This window comes from Phaenicophaeus curvirostris, chromosome 5 (genome assembly GCF_032191515.1).
Source record: "Phaenicophaeus curvirostris isolate KB17595 chromosome 5, BPBGC_Pcur_1.0, whole genome shotgun sequence".
Taxonomy (NCBI): Eukaryota; Metazoa; Chordata; class Aves; order Cuculiformes; family Cuculidae; genus Phaenicophaeus; species Phaenicophaeus curvirostris.
The window spans coordinates 2,343,286-2,365,443 of record NC_091396.1 but is presented as its reverse complement, the minus strand read 5'-3'; the positions used below and the strand labels follow the sequence as shown (position 1 = coordinate 2,365,443).

The following is a 22,158-nucleotide window of genomic DNA, read 5'->3' as shown; positions in this document are numbered from 1 at the left end:
ATAAGATTATAAGTTAGAAGAAGATAACAAGATATGATTAGAAGAATATAACAAGATTAATTAGGAGTTAAGAAAATTATAAGCTAGAAGTTACTAACATTACTCTGAGTATTTTGTATTTTTTCTGTGATTTTAGAACTAAAATGTAGAATTAGCTTGAACAATAAGTTCTAGCTTGTTTAGAAGAAGAAGGTACAGTTTACTGTGAGGGTTCTAAGGAGGTTTGAAGATCTTCAGAGATTTCCTCACCATGCCCAGAAGGGCTTGTTAAGCTGAGGACTCCTGAGGACTGGCCTCCAGGGAATGTTCCTTGTTTTGGAAAGAGGAGAAGCTAATTTGTGATGGAAATAGATTTAACAATTTCGTTGTTGTTACCAGTGGGTGATGCTATGACTGCTGCCACCACCTGCTGCTAGACAAGGCCTCTTATTTAGTCTTGCTCATTTGTATTTGTTTGCCTTCACTAACCGGGTTCTTTATCTTTGCTTTATCTTCCTTATCTTTTGATCAGGGGAAGAACATTTTTCAAGGACCAGAGGCCTTAAGGTCCTGTGGTAGCTTGGGTTGGCCTAGGAAAAGGCTGGAGTCTGGCTCTGGAGGCCTCAAGGTAAACAAATACAAATGAGTTTCACAGGTAGGGAGAGAAAGTGATTTATTGACCCTGAGCTGTGCAGCCAGACAAGGGCTGGGGCAGAATGTTTCCCACTTCAGTGCGGGTGGATAAGTTTCCCCAGAAAAATGCTCATTCTCTACTTTCCAATGACTCATTGTAATGTTATTCTGAGTGTGAGAAGTACTCATTCACTGATAAAATAGTAAAAAGGACAAATTCTTCAAAGCAAAGATAATTTTTATTATACAATTCAGCACTGAATTGGATGCCCTTCTAAAAAAGGCATAAAGTCCTACAAAAACATATACTATATACATATACAATAACAGATTTATATGGCAAGATAATTAAACATGCACACCAGCTGCAGCAAAACTTATCAACTACTTCCCACACGAGCTTCACAACGGTCACATGTCTTGCTAGGTTGGAGGTGGCTCCAGCTCTGTCTGACCTTGCGTTTGAAAGACGCATGGACTAGGTTCTCTGCCCATGGTCTTCCAGGAGTTCTTCAGGAGGAAGGAAGCCTTTGGTCACCAGATGTAGATGGGGACAGAGCTGGAATTCTGATGAAGGGTCCTCGTCCGGAGAGCTGACACCATGTGGATCTGCCACATGAAGGTGGAGAACCTTCTCAGGTGGCTCTGCCTGTGCTTCCTCCACGTGTGCAGCTGCAGTCTTCTCCTGAAATCCTCTTCCACCTACAGCTCCTCTGGGAGGAGGATCCACAGCACTGAGTGGGTGGCCAGCACTCCTGTGAGCTGTGGGCGAGCTGGACTGGTTGCTGAGACCTCTCTGCGGGACCGAGGGTCCTGGCCCGGGGAGTTCCTCAGCCTGGCTGCCCCGTTGGGTGACAGGGTGGCCCGTGGCCTCTAGCACATTGTAGAGCTGCTGCCTGTGCCGGGGACGGCGATTCCTCCAGCACCTGCAGCAGGGTGAGCAACCTGAGATCTGGTGTTGGATTCTCCAGGCTCTTGGTTGTCCTGCATGAAGCTGCCTCTGTCCCTTCTGGGCAGCCTTGCGGCACCGCACGCAGCTGGGGTTGTAGCACAGCAACCCATACAGGGATCCATCACAAGCAACGTGGACGTCATTCACAGGGCTGGACACCTTCCTCTTGGTGCCTGCAACACAGCCGAGGGTGCGGCGTCCTCAGCAGCGCCGGGGGAAGGGACCCAGGTCTCCCTGGGCAGGGGCCCAGCCCTGGGCAGCAGCTGCGGCCCCGGGAACTGCAGCGGCTGGAGCGATGGCAGTGCTGTCCCGGCACTGTGGGGCGAGCGTTCTGCCACGCTGGGCTTGGGGAGCAAGGAAAGGCACGGTCTCACCTGGATTCTGGCCTTCTCTTGGCCATCTCCTGCTCCGTCGCTTACGGGGAGAGCCCTATAAACACAGCAGCACTGGCTCAGTGACCTCAGCTGAGGTGGGTCCTTGCCAGCCCCAATCTTCCCAAGGCCAGCGACCCTTGGGGGATCCTCTGAGTCCAGCCCCCTCCTACCTGGTGGTGTCTGCTGCAGAAGCGGCGACACCAACGCAGAACAACCTGGGTTGCCAGCAGGAGGATGATGATTGCCAGGAGCAGGCAGACAGAGCTGCCCTGGCTCAGCCGGCAGCAATCCTGCATGGCTGGGGTCAAAGCATCAGAGTACACGCAGCCTGGAGCAGCTGCTCTCACCTCTGCACAGCCCTTCTGTCCCTGCAGAGCAAGGCTGTAGGACGGGAAGGCTACGGCCATTGTGAGGTCAGCAACAGACTGAGGTTCTTGAGACAATGAGAAGCGCTGCTGGGGACAACGCCAAGGGACAGGTGACTGGGGTGGGCGAGGGATGCTGGAGATGGGCAGAACCAGAGCCCCTGAAGAGCATTTCTTTTGCCATTTCCCTAAACTGACCCATAAACTGACTTCAGTAAAGCCTTTGACTGGACTTCAGTAAAGCCTTTGACACAGTTTCTCCCAGCATTCTGCTTCAGACACTGTCACCTCTGGCCTGGCCAGGCGCCCACTCTCCTGGGTGGAAAACTGGTTGGCTGGAGGGCCCAGAGAGTGGTGGGAAATGGCGTTAACTCCAGCTGGAGGCCAGTGACAAGTGGGGTTCCCCAGGGCTCAGGGCTGGGTCCAGCCCTGTTCAGTGTCTTTATCAATGACCTGGATGAAGGCATCGAGTGCACCCTTAGCAAGTTTGCAGACGACACTAAGCTGGGTGGGAGCTGGATCTGCTGGAGGGTCGGGAGGCTCCAAAGGGATCGGAACAGGCTGGATCCATGGGCTGAGACCAACGGCAGGAGGTTCAACGAGGCCAAACGCCGGGTCCTGCCCTTGGGGCACAATGACCCTGAGCAGCTCCAGCCTAGGAGAAGGCTGGCTGGAAACTGCCTGGAGGAGAAGGACCTGGGGGGGTTGGTTGAACAGGAGCCAGCAGGGGCCCAGGGGGCCAAGAAGGCCAAGGGCATCTGGGCTTGGATCAGACCCGGCGTGGCCAGCAGGGCCAGGGAGGTTCTTCTCCCTCTGGCCTCGGCCCTGGGGAGAGCGCTCCTCGAATCCTGGGGTCAGTGCTGGGCCCCTCCCCACAAGAAGGATGTTGAGGCTCTGGAGCGAGTGCAGAGAAGAGAACGGAGCTGGGGAAGGGGCTGGAGAAGAAGAGGAGCGGCTGAGAGAGCTGGGGGGGTTCAGCCTGGAGAAGAGGAGGCTGAGGGGAGACCTCATTGCTCTCTGCAACTCCCTGAGAGGAGGTTGTGGAGAGGAGGGAGCTGGGCTCTTCTCCCAAGGGACAGGGGACAGGACGAGAGGGAATGGCCTCAAGCTCCACCAGGGGAGGGTCAGGCTGGACATTAGGAAGAAATATTTCCTGGAAAGAGTAATTGGGCAGTGTCCGAGGCTGCCCAGGGAGGGGGTTGAGTCCCCTTCCCTGGAGGGGTTTAAGGGCCGGGTGGACAAGGTGCTGAGGGACATGGGTTAGTGATTGATGGGAATGGTTGGACTCCATGATCGGGTGGGTCTCTTCCAACCTGGTGATTCTATGTTTCTAGAAATCAACACTCACTGTAGTTTAATATCTAGAAACACAGGAAAGAACATTTCTTCCAGTTCAAAACCTTCCACAAAACCGTATCGCCTTGTGGTTATGTTTTCCTTGCAATGTTACATCCATCAGTAGAATTGTTTACCCTCTGCATGTGTTATCTCTGGTGTTTTGCCTGGTTCCCCAAACACAAACTTCAGAGAACAATCCCTGCAGGTGCCCTGGGGGAAATCTCTCTCAGTTTCCTGGTGCCCAGGAGAGGTTGTGATGATTTATCCCAGGAGCATGGGGTGACTGGGACATCATTCTTATTTTATAAAGACTGGTGGAGCTTGGGTTTTGATTTCAGCACAATCATTGCCGAGAGTGGGGCAGCAAATAATGCAGGAGAACTTTGAAATGAGGGAGGACGGGTGAATCTCTGATACAAAGCTGTGCTGTATGGTGAGGTGCTCACTGACCTCACAACTCCCTGTTAACGGTTAAATAATTTGATGTATGGACAAAATCTTCCATCAACACCTGCTGGAATATTCTACCTGCCTGTAGTTTCACTGGGGAGGAGAACTGTGAAAACCTGCAGCAGCTCCAATGTAAGGTAGGAAAATTAAGGATCTTCATAAGAACCTAGTGATAAAGAATGCAGGAAAGATGGAAAAGTGGAGCAGGAAAATAACAATGCACATTGAATGCATTCCAGATAACGCTTTTATACATGAATTCATGAGGAATTTGAGGTTGGCAGTAGGAAATAAACACAACAACTAAGGATTCTTAGTTAGCACTCTGGAAATCTCATGGCTTAAATTAGCTTTCCCTAATTTTCTCATTTTGTCTTCTCCGTGACCCATCTTCAAAATGAAGGTGGTGAAGTTGCTCACCATTATTATCCAGTTTGGACAGTCTGTCTGAATCACTGCTATCCAGATAAACGGCGTCGGAGCCTGAAGTTTCAAGTCTGGCTGAAGACTGCAGAGGACTCCAACATACCTGAACAGGATGAGGGACTGGGGGAAGTTTTGATAAGAATGGTTGGACTCGATGATCCGGTGGGTCTCTTCCAACCTGGTGATTCTATGATTCTATGATTCTATAATCGTTGGAAATAACCAGTTGTGTGTCAATATCTGGGTCTGATCACCGTTCTCAATGTAACGGGAATCTCAAAACCAGGATATATAGAGACAAAAGGCAGTTTGCAGACCAGGATATATAGAGACAAACGGCACTTTACTCCTCGAGTGTGTTTCACTGCACCGCCCCCAGGAGCTGCAGCAGAAGCGACGTGAATGAATGACAGCAGGAGCCCGATTACAGCGACTTTTAAGAAGGAGTTTTGGCGACCGCTGAGATTGAACACCCCAAAGCAATGTTTCCACCCTGCATCATCCAAATGCACAGCCATCCCGGGGTTCATCCCACCTAGATCCAATGAGAGGATGCATGGAGAAATGGGGCTTTGTAGGTACCTGTAGGCGGCTGCACGTGACCATTGCTGCTGCAGGTGGGGCAGGCAATATCTGACACCAACATAAAGCTGCAGAACGGTGTGACTTTCTCTCCTTGGCACGGCTGCTCCATCCCCTTGTCTCATTCCCCCTGGTTAAGCTGTCCTTATTTACTCTGGACCTTCACTTGAGGATCACAGAACACACAAAGGCCACCTGCTCTCAATAAGGGTGCTTCACCCGTGTTGTTTTGGTGTTACGTGCACTGGGTTACACCTTGGATCATTCGTTCCTTTGCCGTATGTGCAGACCTCTTTCCTCTTAGGGCTCTTAGCTTAAATGTAGACACCCAAACTTCCTAAGTGTAGCTCTATGCTGCCTCTCCATCCTCTCATTAAGCACCAGACGTAAGCAAATACAAGTGATAATTCCCCTCAAGTATCTGAGACCTTTCCCAGGTGGATGGAATTGCCCTGTGGAAGTTTCTGAGTCCACTCTTACCAGGAATACTTTCTGATAATGCTATTGAGTGCTTCCCAATAGAGTCGTTGGGGGGAGTGAAAGACAAGGATTGCCACATGCACCAAGCTGGAGGAGCGTGCTGGTGCTCTTACACATCGGAAAATCCTTTCTAAAGCCTTTGAACACCAGAGCTTCAGGTATGTCCTGGTGTACAGAGAGGGGAGTGGAAGGTCTAGAATTGTAGGTGTCTCTGAGGCTGTTTGATGAACATTGAACGATGAGACTTCTGTGTAGAGAAGAAATGTGTCATCCTGTAAAAATGCTGAGATGATTCTCACTTGATCAATCCCAGAAGTTTCTGATGAGCTATGTTTAATAAAATCTCTGTTATTTAAGTCCAACTGACTCTGGATTTTTCAACGACTGATATGTATTTCAGTTGTCTGCTTGAGCAGTTTCCCATCACCTATGCAAAAGAGGCCAAAATCCTGAACTGGAGAGGAAGTAGCGAAGGGGGAAATTGCCTTAAGAGTTACCCACTTTGACAATCTCTGGTCAAAAGTGGAAAATGTGGATCTCCAGGAGCTGTGTTGCGCGTGTGATGGTCTGCAGGGAGACAGCATGAGGGGTCTTCCTTCTATCGACCAAGGAAGCAATGCTAGAAGGAAGGACCACATTTAACCAGTGGAGAGATAAAAAGGTACCAGTTCCTAGGCTTAAAAGCACAGCCAGTGTCCCCTAGGATGGTAAATTCAAGTTATGGTTTCATTTTGTGATGGCACCTCGTGTTAACTATAGAGTTCAGATGTTTGACGTGAACTGGATGATTGAAATGCAGGAAAAATTGCTGGTGTGAACAAGTTGACAGGATTTCAGTTGTGAACAGGATATTTTTGAAATACTTTATGTGCCCCATAAAGTCCTGGTGCTGAAATGGGGCTTCAAACTAGCAGGGAATCATAGGTCAAAGGAGAGGTAGTGACAAACTGCTTTCTGCTAAGAACTTAAGAAAAAACACTCTCTGAGGAACTGCTGATGTTTATTCCAGAATCAGCGCTGTCATGGCCAGGAAAAAATCAGCAGTTCTTACGTCTTTCTCTTTTCCCGTTAAACTCAATGATGGTGTCAACTTTTTCTATTGATCTTTATGAAGTAGAAATTGCATCGGTCATTTCTTCACCCTCTTCCCTCTGCTTTTCTCTGCAGTGATGCCAAAATGGGTGATGAGAACTGCACCGAGGCGACCCAGTTCACCTTCTCGGGACTCACAGAGCACCCACAACTCAAGCTCATCCTCTTCGCGCTCTTCCTGGGCACCTACGTGCTGACGTTAGTGGGAAACCTCATTCTGATCGTCCTGATCAGGGTCAGTCTCCAGCTTCACACCCCCATGTACTTTTTCCTTGGTAACTTGTCCTTCTTAGACATTTGCTACTCCTCCACCATCAGCCCCAAAATGCTGCTGGGTCTTCTAACAGAAAACAAAGTCATTTCTTTTGCTGGCTGCCTCACACAATTTTATTTCTATGCTGTTTTTGCCACTGCTGAGATTTACGTTCTGGCTGCCATGGCCTATGACCGGTACGTGGCCATCTCCAAGCCCCTGCTCTACCAGGTCTCCATGTCTTTTCGTGTCTGCATGAGCCTGGTGGCTGCATCCTACCTTGCAGGCTCGCTGAATGCCATTGTGCACACAAGCGCCCTGCTCCGCCTGTCCTTCTGCAGCCTCCTGGTCCTCAACAACTTCTTCTGCGATGGGCCACCGCTCTTTGTTGTCTCCTCCACCGACACGCACCTCAACAAGGTTTTAATGTTTGTGTTTGTGGGTTTCAACATGATGGCCACCAACCTGCTCATCCTTATCTCCTACGCCTGCATCGTGGTGGCCGTGGGCAGGATGGGCTCTGCTGCAGGTAGGCGCAAAGCCTTCTCCACCTGTGCCTCCCACCTGGCTGCCATCATCATTTTTTATGTGTCTGCTGCTTTTAATTACGTGCAACCCAGCTCATCAAACTCGCTGGAGGGCAAGAAAATCGCATCCATCTTTTACACCATTATTGTCCCCATGCTGAACCCCGTGATTTACAGCCTGAGAAACGAGGAGGTGAAGCACGCCCTGGGAACTTTTATCAAGAGGAAAACGTATTTCTGAAAGACAAACTCATGTTACATTATTCTCCTTCTTTCTTTCTCTAAGGAGAATGTTTCATGCAGGTCTCTGTTGCCTCCAAAACCATTTGGCACCTCCTGTCTTAGGGCTGAAATATTAATTACTCTGCTCTCAAACTGAGCCCACTAGCACAGCCACATCGGTCTTGTCTCTAGAGAAGACTTCTTGCCCGGTGACTCTTCCTCCCATGCAATAACCACGATGCCACTGTGCAAAACAAGGTGAGAGGTAACTATGGGCCAGTGACTGTGACGATCTGGATCTTCACACAGAATCACAGGATGGTGGAAGTTTAGAGAGGACCTAGTCCAGCCACCTGCTCAAAGCCAGGTCAGCCAGAGAGGTTGCCAAGGAATGTGTCCACTTGGAATATCTTTAAGGATGGAGAGCCCATAACCTTTCTGGAATTTAAGTGCTTGATCACCTTTATAGCAATAAAGCTTTTTCTTATGTTTAAATGGAGTTCTCTCTGTTTCATTTTGTCTTCTCACTTGGCTCCTCTGAGAAGAGTTTGGGTTTGGTCTCTTTATTCCACCTCCAACAGGTATTTACACTCACCACTAAGATTCTCTTTGAGCCTTCTCCAAGCTGAGCTAGCTGAGCTCTCTCCTGGTATGAGATGTTCCACTCCCTTAATGCCCTTCACTGGTCTTTTTCTCTCTCGCACTGAATCATAGAATCAGTGGTTGGAAAAGACATTTGAGATCATCAACTCCAACCATACCTATCCACTACTGAATCGTGTCCTCAGGCACCTCATCTACCCACTTTTTAAACATCTCCAGGGACGGTGACTCCACCACCTCCCTGCGCAGCCTCTGCCAGTGCCTGAGGACCCTTTCTGTGAAGAAATTTATCCTAATGTCCAGTCCAAGCTGAGACCTGGACACAGCAGCCCAGGGGTCGATCACTGACTTGACCTGCTGGCAAGGCTTTTCCTAATACAGCCTGGGAGGCTTTGACCTCTTTGCCACAAGGGCTGGCTCATGGTCAGCCTGGTGTCCCCACGCTTCACCTAAAGGGTCATCAAGCACTGGCAGAGGCTGCCCAGGGAGGTGGTGGAGTCCCCATCCCTGGAGGTATTTAAAAGACAGGTAGATGAGGTACTTAAGAATGTGGTTTAGTGGTAGATAGGTACGGTTGGACGAAGATCTCAGATGTCTTTTCCAACCGGGTGATTCTACGATTCCGTGATTCTATGGAGGGGTTGGTGCAGGCAGAAAGGTTTCAGGGGGTTGGGAATTGAATGGGGCTTTTGCTGAGTGTTCAAAATAATGATGAGCGGTTGGAGGGTCCTGAGGGAGAGCAGCTTGCACAAACATCTGAGGTAAGGATTCATCTGGGATAAAAACCCTCTGCCAGTCGGCCTGGGCGATCTGCTCCTGAGCATCTCCCCTCCTGAGCATCTCCCATCCTCCCACAGCTTCCACGTATCGGATGGGTTTCTCAAGGAGCTACAGGCACCACATCTCTCCCCATCATCTCTCCTATGCAAGCAGGTAAAAGAGGGGTCCGTGTCCCTTGTGCTGCCTCTCGCATGCTTGACAACACATTGGGATTGCAGGTGGTCTAAGAAGACTGAGCCTGGTGTTTCATTCCTCTCTCTGGTGTTCCTTAACGCACAACACTTTCCCAATGCTTTCCTTCCACTGTGACTCAACTGGGTTCTCTCTCCAGCTCTTTGTACTTTTTATATTGCAAAGAACACTTTAGCATTGATCAACACCTCAAAAACGTGCACCAGCCCCTTTGTGTGGCAGTTCAGCTTGGTGTAAGAAGTCCTGAGGAGCAGATTGCTCTTTAAATTACATGTGACAGTAGTGTTGAGGTCATTGTTTCTATAAAAACTTCTAAATTCAAATGATCAGTTGCCAAAGCTGCACAAAACAAAATCTCTTCCAACCTAATCAATGTTTCTGTTTTGTTCCCGTGGCTGAAGCTTCCCACGTTCCTGCTCAGACAGCAGGAAACTTCAGGAAAAAAGCTTCTGCTCTGTGCAGACCTGCAGCACGGGCTCATGCTCAGAAGTGGCTCCATCTCTGTCCGGTGAGAGTTTAAATAGCTCTGGTATTTAAAATACTTCATTGAAGATTGAAATATTTTTAATACTTAGCGTGTTCTTAACCTTGAAGCTGTTTAGGGTGGGATTGTCCTCTCCAGGGCTGCAAATTCAGATATGAGCCGGTCACTGCAGGATGTCACTACAGGATGGAAATGTGCCCCTCTAGGATACAGTCAATCGAATCCCAGTGATGAAATGCTTATCAATAGAGAGAAATGCACGTTTCAAGAGTACGACTCATCCAGACGGAGCTAAAACCACATCTCTGTTCCTGAGTGACATTGACCAAGGAGAGCTGAGGTCAGTAGAGTGAAATGAGCGGTGCTGGGACCTCGGTTCCCTCCTACACCCACTTCAGCCTTCTGTATTTTGTTTATTCTGCCTATTCTGGGGAAGCAGATGCTGCTTTGGGGCCAGGATGCCCCTGAAGGAAATCCGTCCGTGCTCTCCAAGAGCATTCATGGGGTGAACCCAAGAATCCTAACAGGGTCTTGGAAGTTTCCTTGAAAAGGGAGCCCTGACCCCATCTAAAACTGATCTGGGGATCTTCCATCGTGCAATTCACGTGTGGAGGGACTGAAAGGGGGAGATGGGACTATCTCAGGAGAACCTTTCAAAAGCTTGGTTTGTCTTGGATGGGTTTGAACCCCATCAGGTGGATATTCCAGAGATCCCTCACTGCAATTTCAGCAGAGCTGAGCTGGAGACAAACCCACTGCTCCAGCCCAGACCCAGAACTCCATGCAGTTTTTATCTTCAAAAGCAGAACAATTTAGAAATTACAAGCCCCAACCCACTTTCAGCTGCAAGGTTTTGTTTATGATGGGAAGGCTGCACCACTACTAAGAAGGTCACAGAAGAGCCCTGAACCCTTCTGAAATAAAGGGGGGGAAAAAAGTCTTTATAATTTTGAGGAATCACTGATGAGAACCCAAATCTTCTCCAGTTTCCACATTTTGGAGTGTGTTTATTTAGCTTTTACACTTGACCCAGCATTTGATATTCCCACCGTATCCTCAGCACAACGTACATAAACCACAGCAGAATTATTCACTTTTTATATCTGAAGAGCTCCTTCACTTCTTTGACCTCCAAGCTTGGGCTCAAGGCAGAAATAGAGCTGCCTTGTATTTACCTCAGAACTACTCCATTTTCTACTGCATTTTTCTCTCTTGGGGGTTTATTTCACTGGGTCATTTTATTCCTGTGCAAATTCATCTTACAGAAACGATGGATGGAGACAACCTGACTGTTTTGTCTGGCTTCATCCTCTTGGGCTTCTCTGATGCTCCAGAGCTACAAACCACCATCTTCATAATTTCCTTATCCCTGTACATTTTAATGGCACTGGGGAACCTGGTGATGATCCTGCTAATCAACACCGACCCCCGGCTCCAGAGCCCCATGTATTTCTTCCTGACCCACTTGTCTTTCATAGATTTCTGCCTCTCCTCTGCTATCATCCCAAAGGCATTGGAGACGTTCCTGCTGGGGAGGAGCCACATCTCTCTTTTGGGTTGCTTTACCCAGATGTATTTTTTCCTTGCTCTGGTCATCTCCGAGTGCTTTCTCTTGGGGGTGATGGCTTATGACCGATACGTGGCTGTGTGCAAGCCACTGCTTTACACCACCACCATGTCCCGGGGACGCTGCTATGGCTTGATGGTGCTGGTGTACACCACGAGCTTTCTCTCCTCCCTGGTGCACACTGTTCTTGCAGTGAGGTTGTCCTTCTGCCAAGACAGGAGTATCAACCACTTCTTCTGCGAGCTGCCCACCCTCCTGCAGCTCTCCTGCTCCGATGCCCACGCCAATGAGATCCTGCAGGTTTCTGATGCTGTTCTTGTGGATGGAGGCTCTTTCCTGATGATCCTCATTTCCTACACATACATCCTCCACACAATCCTGCAGATCCCTTTGGCCAGGAGCAGGCTTAAAGCTTTCTCCACCTGTACCTCCCACCTGGCTGTCATCACCATCTTCTACGTACCAGGGATGCTCACCTACCTCCAGCCTCGCAAGGCGTGCTCACGGGATCAGACAAAGCTGGTTTCAGCATGTTATGCCCTCCTGACTCCCACCCTCAACCCTCTCATCTACAGCCTGAGGAACACAGAGGTGAAGGGGGCCATCAGGAGGCTGTGGGTGCGAAAGCTGGTGCCACGGCTCTCCAGGCTCCAAAAACGCAGTTGAACCTCTTTGGTACCGTGGAGGTAAACAAAGGAGTGTGTGTTATTGGTCATTATTGGTCTGCTTACAGAGAAGGAAAGCACACAGTAAGTACAGGGCATGAAGAACCAGCATAATCAATTGTTATCCAGGGTGGAATGTGACCATCGAGGTCCAGCTGTGCCCTCAGATGCCACTTGTGACCACTGTCTAGAAGAACCATCAGAAAGCACAAAGCCACGGTGACCTGGGGGACCTGGTGCCAGGCTAATGACTTGTTGTGGTCACACATTCATTATCACGATGCCAGAAGTGTGTCCCAACCAAAAACTTCTTGGGACATGCTGTCTTTTCTCATTTGGACGATCAATCAGAGGTCCACGCTTTGTGTTTGAGTGAGCTAGGAGTCTTCTGTACGCCCTCACATGGCTGAGGTGGAAGATGCTCTAGAGGAAAGAGTAGACAAGGAGGTTTTACCATTTCATCAAGACACACCTTGTATGTTTAATGAACTGGACACTTTCTAGAAGAACACACAGCTTGTATGATGAAAAGTGAATAAACTGTATGGTTTAAAATAAGCATCCTTGTAAACCACGTTCTTCCTAAAAGAACGGGAATGAATAATGAATGCGTGCGCAGCCACTTAAACCCAGCTTCAAGCTAGCATGAAGTGTGATGCTGTAAAGCTTTTAATCATGGTTTCCGATGGAGTTTCCATGAAAAAATGGGGCTGTGCCCTGTCTCTGCACGGTCCTGGTCCTAATCTTGGGTCCTTGGTTCCTCATCTTGGTGTGTCAGTCCCACAGGTTGTCAGCCCACAGGATGGTGCCTCTTGTGCTGGAGAATTTCAGCTCTGTCCCCATCTACTTCTGGTCACCAAAGGCTTCGTTCCTGTTGGAGACTTCTGCAAGGACCATGGGCAAAGAAACTAATCCATACCTATGGGAAAGCTGAGGAGAGACCTCTTTATCATGGAGTGCAGGGAGAGGATGACAGGGAACAGTTTGGAGCTGAAAAAGAGGAGAGGCTGGGGTTAGATATCAGGAAGAAAGCTTTTCTTGTGAGGGTGGGGAGGCTCTGGCCCACGTTGAGCAGAGAAGTGGTGGCTGCCCCATCCCTGGAGGTGTCTCTACCCTCAACCTCTTACAGCCTGAGGAGCAGGACTGCAAACAGGGCTGGCAGAAAGGCCCCTTGGGCACCAGGACACAGAGGAGCTTCCAAGAGGAAGGGCCAGGCTCAAGGCTTCTTCACAGATTTGTTCACAAATAATTAAACCAGAAGGTGGCACTCGAGATAATAAAGACTCTACTCATAAGGAGGGAAAAGCAGCAAAGATTCACTATTTCTTGTAGGTAGAAGACTCCAGAAATCCAGATTACACTGGTTTATGGCATTAGTGACCATTACTCTCTATTGATGAAAGTTCTTTTTATTTCTGTGACGAGCCTCAAGCAATGACTGGATTTCTCTTCAACAGTAAAGAAAGTAGGGAGTCTCAAATCATTAAATATGCCAGCTGCAACCCAGGATGCTCTCTCATTTCCAGCATGCTGCTCCTGTTTGGATGCACAGAGCCTGCTCTTGTCTTATTTGGGGGTTGGGGCTTTGGTTTGTGCCCTTCCTCACCAAGGAGCAGTGAAAGCCAGTAGCACCCTGGATGCAATTATGGGATAACGCTCCCAAACACAACCAAACCCCCTCCTCCATTTAGTAATCTCAGTGAGAATATGACTGTTGCCTCTAGAGGGAAATCTGGGGATGATTGTGCTTGTCCAGATCTACTCCAGGTTTCGCACCTCCATGTCCCTGTCCTGTCCAGAAGTGGCTCTGCACCCTCAGACACTTCACCCCAACCTGGTGGGTGCTCTCAGAGAGCTTCAGGGGCATCTTTTTTACCAACATCCCCCCAGGAGCTGCCATCCAGCTCTTGGTGTTTCACCGCCTCCCCCTGCGTGCTGGGCTCCTCCATCTGTGTCTCCAGCCACCCTGCCGAGAGCCGAAGCAGGGAGAAAACCCACAGGGCTGGGGGTGTCTGTGAGCAGTCGAGTAGAGCGAGAACCACAAGCGGAGAAAGCTTTGTGCCTGCCCTCAGCAGAATTCATGAGCAGGAGAGCCAAGAAGATGTAGAGATAGGAGATCAGAGTGACCACAAAGTCACTGCTTCCAAGGACCCCAGCAACTGTGAGAATAACCAGCTCCCTCCTGTAAGCAGGAGAGGGCCAGCATAGGGGAAATATCACAGTAATATTGGTCAACTTGGTTAGAATCACAGAAAAAGAGTGTAAAAACCAAAGATGTGTGCAACAGGGAATTAAAAAAATCCACACAGCCAAGAGAAAAATCTCTGCACCTACCACATCGATGAAGAAGAAGAGCTGGAGGGTGCAGCCAGTGAACGAAATCTCCTTGTTCTCAAGCACCAAGGCCTCCAGCATCTTTGGCAAGGTGATAGTGGGACATCAGGTTGACCCTCTGCATCTTTTATCATTCATTGTGGAAATGATTGCCGAGGTTCACCTGGAAGAAAGCAGAAGTTGTAAACTCAGTCACAATCGCATCTCCCTTTCAAAGCACGTGGTTTTGAGGGTCTGTTTTGCAGTTCAAAAAAACATTTGCAAGTTTGTGTTGCCACACTCAAAAGCTAAATTTCACTCATATCCACCTAATGGATAAGGCAAGATGAGCTTAACAGGCATTAATAAAAAAACCTTAATCCTTGCAAGCCGTCTCCTCAGAATAAAGAGCTGAAAGTTGAAGACGAAGCCACCTCCTCTGTGGTGGCTGCCTTGGTTGGACACAGCAATCTGGCTGGGGTTTGAAGGCAGCTGTCCTCCAAGCAATAGGGCTGGAGTAGAGACCTCTAGGAATCCTTTCAGAATAAACCATTGAGTGATAATAATATCACCAAGAGGGTCTAGGTTACCAGCTGAAGCTAGAGACCTGGGGTTTTTTTTTGTTTGGTTGTTTTTTTTAAGCTAGTAATGCTATCACAGAAGAATTTAATTGTTTGGGATGGAAGGGACCTCAAAGCCCATCAAAAGCCCCTCAAAGCCATGGGCAGGGACACCTCCCACTGGATCAGGGGCTCCAAGCCCCATCCAACCTGGCCTTCAACACCTCCAGGGATGGGGCAGCAACAACTTCTCTGGGTTGAATATAGTTTAGTACTTACCATGATGATTTACATAATAGCCCTGCGGGGAGATAAAGTGAAATTTGGCACAAGCACCTCTTTGTCTGCAGATTAGAGCACGATTATGAGGTGGTGCAAATTCCATAACATTCTCATTTGTAAGAGATACAGAGAACAAATGAAATAGGTGACTCCTGTGTCTGAGCTGAGGCAGGCTCGTCTACGGTCTCAGATGGAGCTGCTGAAATGGGTCCAGAGGAGGCTACAAAGATGATCCGAGGGCTGGAGCACCTCCCATACAAGGACAGGCTGAAAGAGTTGGGCTTGTTCACCCTGGAGAAGAGAAGGCTCCAAGGGGACCTTATAGTGACCTTCCAGTACCTGCAGGGGCTACAAGAAAGCTGGGGAGAGGCTGTTTACAAAGGCTTGGGGTGATAGGACTAGGAAAAATGGGTATAAACTAGAGAGGGGTAAGATTTAGACTAGACATAAGGAGGAACTTCTTCTCGATGAGGGTGGTGAGGCCTGGAACAGGTTAGTTGTGGTTGCCCCATCCCTGGAGGTGTCCAAGGCCAGGTTGGATGGGGCTTGGAGCCCCTGATCCAGTAGGAGGTGTCCCTGCCCATGGCAGGGGGTGAAAGTGGACAACCCTTAAGGTCCCTTCCAACCCAAACTATTCTATGATTCTATGACATTTTTCTTCCTTTCAGGCACTTTCACTGTCCTCTAGACCAGGGCATTAATCAAACCTAAGGGTAAGCTCAGAGAGCTACTAACTTCCAGGAGAAAAGAAAGTTGAGGTTTTAATGATGCACAGTGGAGCCAATTTACGCACAGTCAAACTCTCTGGCCAAGTTGCATCATCAGGAACCAACTTTTCAACAGCATCTACTGAGGCCTCATTAAAAATCAACCCAAGTTGTTTCCTGGAGGGACAAATCAATTATATTAAATTGCTTGTTTTGAGACAGACTCACAAAAATTGTGTGGAATTTGCATTTGGCTTCCTTGTCAAAAATCAGGGCAATTACTTCAAATCAACACATGCAGCAATCACTGAGTGGATTTTGGGGTTGCCCGATGCAGGGATAGGAGTTGGACTCAACCACCCTCGTGGGTCCCTTCCAGCTCAGGATATTTCATGATCTGCATAGCATTTCCTTGTAGGAAAGCAAAGGACACAGCAGGGAATTTCCCTAGAGAGAGTGTGGAGCTTAAAGAACCAAAGTAGGAAGTCACATTTTTGCAAGTACAGATTAAATAAATAAATAAAGAGCTGAAATTCAGCAGTGGGTGTGATGGGGACTTCAACATCAGCCCAGCCTGCTTTTTCTGCATAGTTTTTCCTCCCTTCTACCTCTCCCTTTTTCTCTTAATGGGCCATTCAGTAATGCTGAGAGGAAAAAAAATATGGGAACGGAGAAGCCCTATCTTAGTCTTGAAACAGACCATGGAGCAGATTGCCTCATACAAAGAAAGCTTTTGCAGTAAAATCAGAGTGCTTTAGGTTGGAAGGGACCTCAAAGCTCATCCAGTTCCACCCCCTGCCCTGGGCAGGGACACCTCCCACTGCATCAGGGGCTCCAAGCCCCATCCAACCTGGCCTTGAACCCCTCCAGGGATGGGGCAGCCACCACTGCTCTGGGCAACCTGGACCTCACTGTGAAGAATTCCTTCCTAATGTCTCATCTGAGTCTTCCCCCTTCCCTATTTTAAGCCATTCCTCCTCATCCTACCACTCCAGGCCCTTGGAAAATGTCCCTCCCCAGCTTTCCTGGAGCCCCTTTCAGTCCTGGAAACTGCTCTAAGGTCTCCCCGCAGCCTCCTCTTCTCCAGGCTGAGCAACCCCAACGCCTTCTACTCCTGTCTACCCTCACCCCCCAGATAAAGGGACACCATGAGCCATGGGAATCACAAAGTTGTAGAATAGCTTGGGTCAGAAGGGACCTTAAAGACCATCCAGTTCCAACCCCTGCCATGGGCACCTCCCACTAAAGTTGCTCCAAGCCCCATCCAACCTGACCTTGGACACCTCCAGGGATGGGGCAGCCACAGCTTCTCAAGGAAAGCTGGGCCAGGGCCTCCCCACCCTCATAGTGAAGAAATTCCTCCTTAAATCTAGTCTAAATCTGCCCCTCTCAAGCTTATAACCATTGCTCCTTATCTTATCACTCCATTCGTTCATAATCCCTCCCTCCCCAGATTTCTTGCAGCCCCTTCAGGTACTGGGCAGAAATACCAATTACAATCACCCCAATTAAAAATCTCCTGATCCTAAAGCTTTGACACAAGCTCTAAACCCTCCCAGGCTTCTCACTAGACTGAACATTGATAGGAGTGAAGTGGTTTTTTAGTTACAGGCTCATTTCAAGAGAGCAAAGAGCCAAAGGCAGCTCCAGCAGCATTCCTAGGGTAAAGAGCTTTGAGATACTTGGCTGAGAACCATCACCATATCACCCACTCACACTCTGACCTTGCTCTAGAGACACCTCTCAGTCACCCCAGACATGAACTTCTTCCAGGAGCTCAGCCCTCTTGATGCCCCTGATTTATACCCACTGAACAAACGAAGCAAAACAAATTAACACCAGCTGAATAAACAGACCGCAGGCTCTGATTAGACTTGTATTGATTTACAACAGCTGAAATCGGATCCACCCGCCCCCCTTAACTGTGTTTACACTGTTTGGAGGATTTGGTTTAGAGGCTTCAGGGTGCAAAAGTTATTTTTACCACAAATGTTTTTACTCATTACCTTCCGTGGAGATGTTGACACTGTACAGCACAAGGTGTTCTGCAAAATTTACTGTCATCGAGTGCTGTTTAGCCTGGGGATTTTATTAGAGGTGGTGGTGATTCACCAGAGCTGGGGAACGTTCATGGAACACCGTGTATTTCCCCCAGCATGGGTTAACCAACCTCTGTGTGTCAGGGGCTGATTTCCTCTCCCTTACACCTTGGCTGTGTGGTCTTTGCAGGAGCTCACTCACATCTGCTGCAGATCTGGTCAGTTGTCCTCAGTGTAGACACAGCTTTTTCATAGAATTGTAGAGTCACCAGGTTGGAAAAGACCTCTGAGATCAAGCCCAACCATTCCTATCTGCCACTAAACCACATCCTTAAGTGCCTCACCTACCTGCCTTTTAAATACCTCCAGGGATGGGGGCTCCACCACCTCCCTGGGCAGCCTCGGACACTGCCCAATGGTCCTTTGTGAAAATTTTTTTCCTGCTGTCCAGCCTGAGCCTCCCCTGGTGGAGCTTGAGGCCATTCCCTCTCGTCCTGTCCCCTGTCCCTTGGGAGAAGAGCCCAGCTCCCTCCTCTCCACAACCTCCTCTCAGGGAGTTGCAGAGAGCAAGGAGGTCTCCCCTCAGCCTCCTCTTCTCCAGGCTGAACCCCCCCAGCTCTCTCAGCCGCTCCTCTTCTTCTCCAGCCCCTTCCCCAGCTCCGTTCTCTTCTCTGCACTCGCTCCAGAGCCTCAACATCCTTCTTGTGGGGAGGGGCCCAGACTGACCCCAGGATTCGAGGAGCGCTCTCCCCAGGGCCGAGGCCAGAGGGAGAAGAACCTCCCTGGCCCTGCTGGTCACCCCGTTTGTTGTTTAATATGTTTTATCCTGTTGTTTAATACCCCGTCAAAGGGAAGAGTTTTGAGGCAGCAGCAAGTCTCGGGGAGATGCAAGGTTGCAAAGCGGCATCAGACAGGACTTTGTTCTGACATGTGCGAGGGAGGGAGATGGAGGGTCCGTGTCAGAATGAGCCTTGGGCTGCTGCAGATCAAGCCCTGGTTCTTCTGACCGAGCCGGTGAAGGAGGAGACCGTTGCACAGCCTCGATCCCTCAGGCAGCAGGAAGCTACTGAGAGCCTGTTATCCTCCTGAACTCGGCTACTTCGTGTAGGTCAGGACTGTGATGGCAACACAGCTCCTAGAGGTCCTCATCAGCCTCAACTGCTGTTTCTGCAAAAACGGCAGCTAAAATCCAGTGTGATCCCAATTCAGTACCTGACTACTCCAATTCTCATCTTAATTGATGCTACAGCTACACTAAGTCGGGATGGCATGTGGGAAAGGAGGGTGCATGAGGCGTTGAGTGTCATGGGTGGGTTTAAAGGCAAGATCAGACAAGATTTCTACACCTTGAGAGTAGAAAGAAGGCAAGTGGCTTGCTGCGTTTTGTAGCAGTTTTATGCACAAGCAGGTGGGTCCTCATGACTGCCACCTTCTGTTGGATTTTAGTTTAAACGGTTGGCAACCAGAGGCTGATACTCAAGGAAATCAAAGTTCACTTTTTGGAGCTGATGGCCCCCCCTTGGCTATTTCATTTCTAAAGGAAACAAGAACCTTTTCTGAGAGCCCCCTTCACCTCCACGCCCCCCAGGCGGATGGAGATCGCTGCCTCGTGTTTCCCAGCCCCGAATAAGGGGCTGGTTAATGCCTTAGAGAGTTTATTTGCGGCGTTTTCCGTCTCGAGGCTGCGGTTCAGGACTCGGACACAGCCCTCCCGCCGCCATTGCCCTCCCAGGCCCTTCCCGCCTTTTCGTGCCCCGCGCGGGCCGCGTGACGTCATCACCGCGCGACACCGCCGCCCGACCGCCACGGCCGGCCCCGCGGCGGGGAACGGAAAAAGCCGTGCAGGGCAGCTCCTGAAGTGACCGGGAGGACGCGACTGTGCGCGGCGCTCCCGAGAACAGCCGCCTGCGTCCCTCAAAGGGCTCACCGAGCACGGCCGGGAGGGGAAAACCCCGAGTAGGCGGTGGCGCGGCCAGGACTACAACTCCCAGCATGCCCCGGGTGCTGCGCGCATGCGCCGCGGCCCTCACACAGCGCCCTCCCGCCCTCCCTCTCACGCGGCCGCCGGACGGGCTCCGCCGCGCTTCCCGCCACCCCACGTGCCCCGATCGGCGCGAGACACGGCGCCCCCCGGCGGTCAGAAGGGACCGCGCAGCCCTCCCAGTTCCAACCCCCCCCCCCCGCCACGGGCAGGGACCCCGCCCGCTGGGTCAGGGGCTCCGAGCCCCCTCCAGCCCGGCCTGGAACCCCTCGGGGCTGGGGCGGCCACCGCTGCTCGGGGCAGCCCGGGCCAGGGCCTCCCCCCCCTCCACGGGAAGAATCTCTCCCCGCACACTCACCCGCGGCAACGACGGACGAGACCGACTCCGCACACAGGGAAAAGCCCAGAAGGTTCTGGCGGCAACTTAGCGGTTTATATCCCTCCGCTCGGCTCTCCCCGGGCCTCCCGGAGCGGCCTGATTGGCCCAGGCCTCTCGCCCGCGGGCCTTGCCCGCCCCAGCGCCAACAGCGATTGGTTCCTCTCCGGAGCCCCGCGCCGAGCCCTGAGCGCTGGCTCCGCCCTCCCTGCGGCTCGGACTCTCCCCCCTTTGTTCGGCTTCGCGCTCTCAGGCCGAGGGCGGGTCAAGGGCCCCCGGTCAGCAAGGAGCGAACAGAAGGAGCTGCCTTGCGGCCACCGATTCCTACAGTCCCCCCTCCCCGGAGCTCTGCTAACCCTGCCGAGGCCTTGGCCTGTGTCAATAGGGAATTCACTAGGGCTTACAGCGTTTTCAACTACTCTTAGCATTTTTAACATCATAGAATCACAGAATGATAGAATCACCAGGTTGGAAGAGACCCACCGGATCATCGAGTCCAACCATTCCCATCAATCACTGACCCACGTCCCTCAGCACCTCGTCCACCCGGCCCTTAAACCCCTCCAGGGAAGGGGACTCAGCCCCCTCCCTGGGCAGCCTCGGACACTGCCCAATGACCCTTTCTGTGAAGAATTTTTTCCTAATGTCCAGCCTGACCCTCCCCTGGTGGAGCTTGAGGCCATTCCCTCTCGTCCTGTCCCCTGTCCCTTGGGAGAAGAGCCCAGCTCCCTCCTCTCCACAACCTCCTCTCAGGGAGTTGCAGAGAGCAATGAGGTCTCCCCGCAGCCTCCTCTTCTCCAGGCTGAACCCCTCCAGCTCTCTCAGCCGCTCCTCTTCTTCTCCAGCCCCTTCCCCAGCTCCGTTCTCTTCTCTGCACTCGCTCCAGAGCCTCAACATCCTCCTTGTGGGGAGGGACCCAGCACTGACCCCAGGATTTGAGGAGCAGTCTCCCCAGGGCCGAGGCCAGAGGGAGAAGAACCTCCCTGGCCCTGCTGGTCACCCCGTTTGTTGTTTAATATGTTTTATCCTGTTGTTTAATACCCCGTCAAAGGGAAGAGTTTTGAGGCAGCAGCAAGTCTCGGGGAGATGCAAGGTTGCAAAGCGGCATCAGACAGGACTATGTTCTGACATGTGCGAGGGAGGGAGATGGAGGGTCCGTGTCAGAATGAGCCTTGGGCTGCTGCAGATCAAGCCCTGGTTCTTCTGACCGAGCCGGCCAAGGAGGAGACCGTTGCACAGCCTCGATCCCTCAGGCAGCAGGAAGCTACCGAGAGCCTGTTATCCTCCTGAACTCGGCTACTTCGTGTAGGTCAGGACTGTGATGGCAACACAGCTCCTAGAGGTCCTCATCAGCCTCAACTGCTGTTTCTTCTCGCCCACCCCGTGCACACTCACTCCTCCCATGGACTAGGGTCTCCCATTTTTGGAGTCCTTCAGGCCTTCTCCTGGATGGAATGGACCTTGGACCTGGGCCCTGGACAGTTTTACTCCTGGACGGGTCACTGTGTGTACTTTGCATTTCACATCCAACTGCATCTCCTCGTGCTTCTGACTGGACCCTTGGGATGAGCCCTGCAGCTGGTTCATCATCTGCCATGGCTGCAGCTCTTGATGGACCCTTTGTCATGTCCCAAGTGAAAAAAACATTATAAGATTATAAGTTAGAAGAAGATAACAAGATATGATTAGAAGAATATAACAAGATTAATTAGGAGTTAAGAAAATTATAAGCTAGAAGTTACTAACATTACTCTGAGTATTTTGTATTTTTTCTGTGATTTTAGAACTAAAATGTAGAATTAGCTTGAACAATAAGTTCTAGCTTGTTTAGAAGAAGAAGGTACAGTTTACTGTGAGGGTTCTAAGGAGGTTTGAAGATCTTCAGAGATTTCCTCACCATGCCCAGAAGGGCTTGTTAAGCTGAGGACTCCTGAGG

General features: G+C 50.4%; 2 protein-coding genes across 2 annotated transcripts; both read left to right on the top strand.

Moving 5' to 3' along the window:
- Positions 1-6,756: 6,756 nt before the first annotated feature.
- Positions 6,757-7,692, top strand: LOC138720748 (olfactory receptor 5J3-like). The gene has a single exon (XM_069857098.1). The coding sequence runs from the start codon at positions 6,757-6,759 to the stop codon at positions 7,690-7,692; it is 936 nt and encodes a 311-aa protein (XP_069713199.1).
- A 3,222-nt stretch (positions 7,693-10,914) lies between these two features.
- On the top strand, positions 10,915-11,965 carry LOC138720747 (olfactory receptor-like protein OLF1). The gene has a single exon (XM_069857097.1). It carries the CDS (start codon positions 11,003-11,005, stop codon positions 11,963-11,965), a length of 963 nt encoding a protein of 320 aa, XP_069713198.1. The 5' UTR covers positions 10,915-11,002.
- The last annotated feature ends 10,193 nt before the right edge of the window (positions 11,966-22,158 follow it).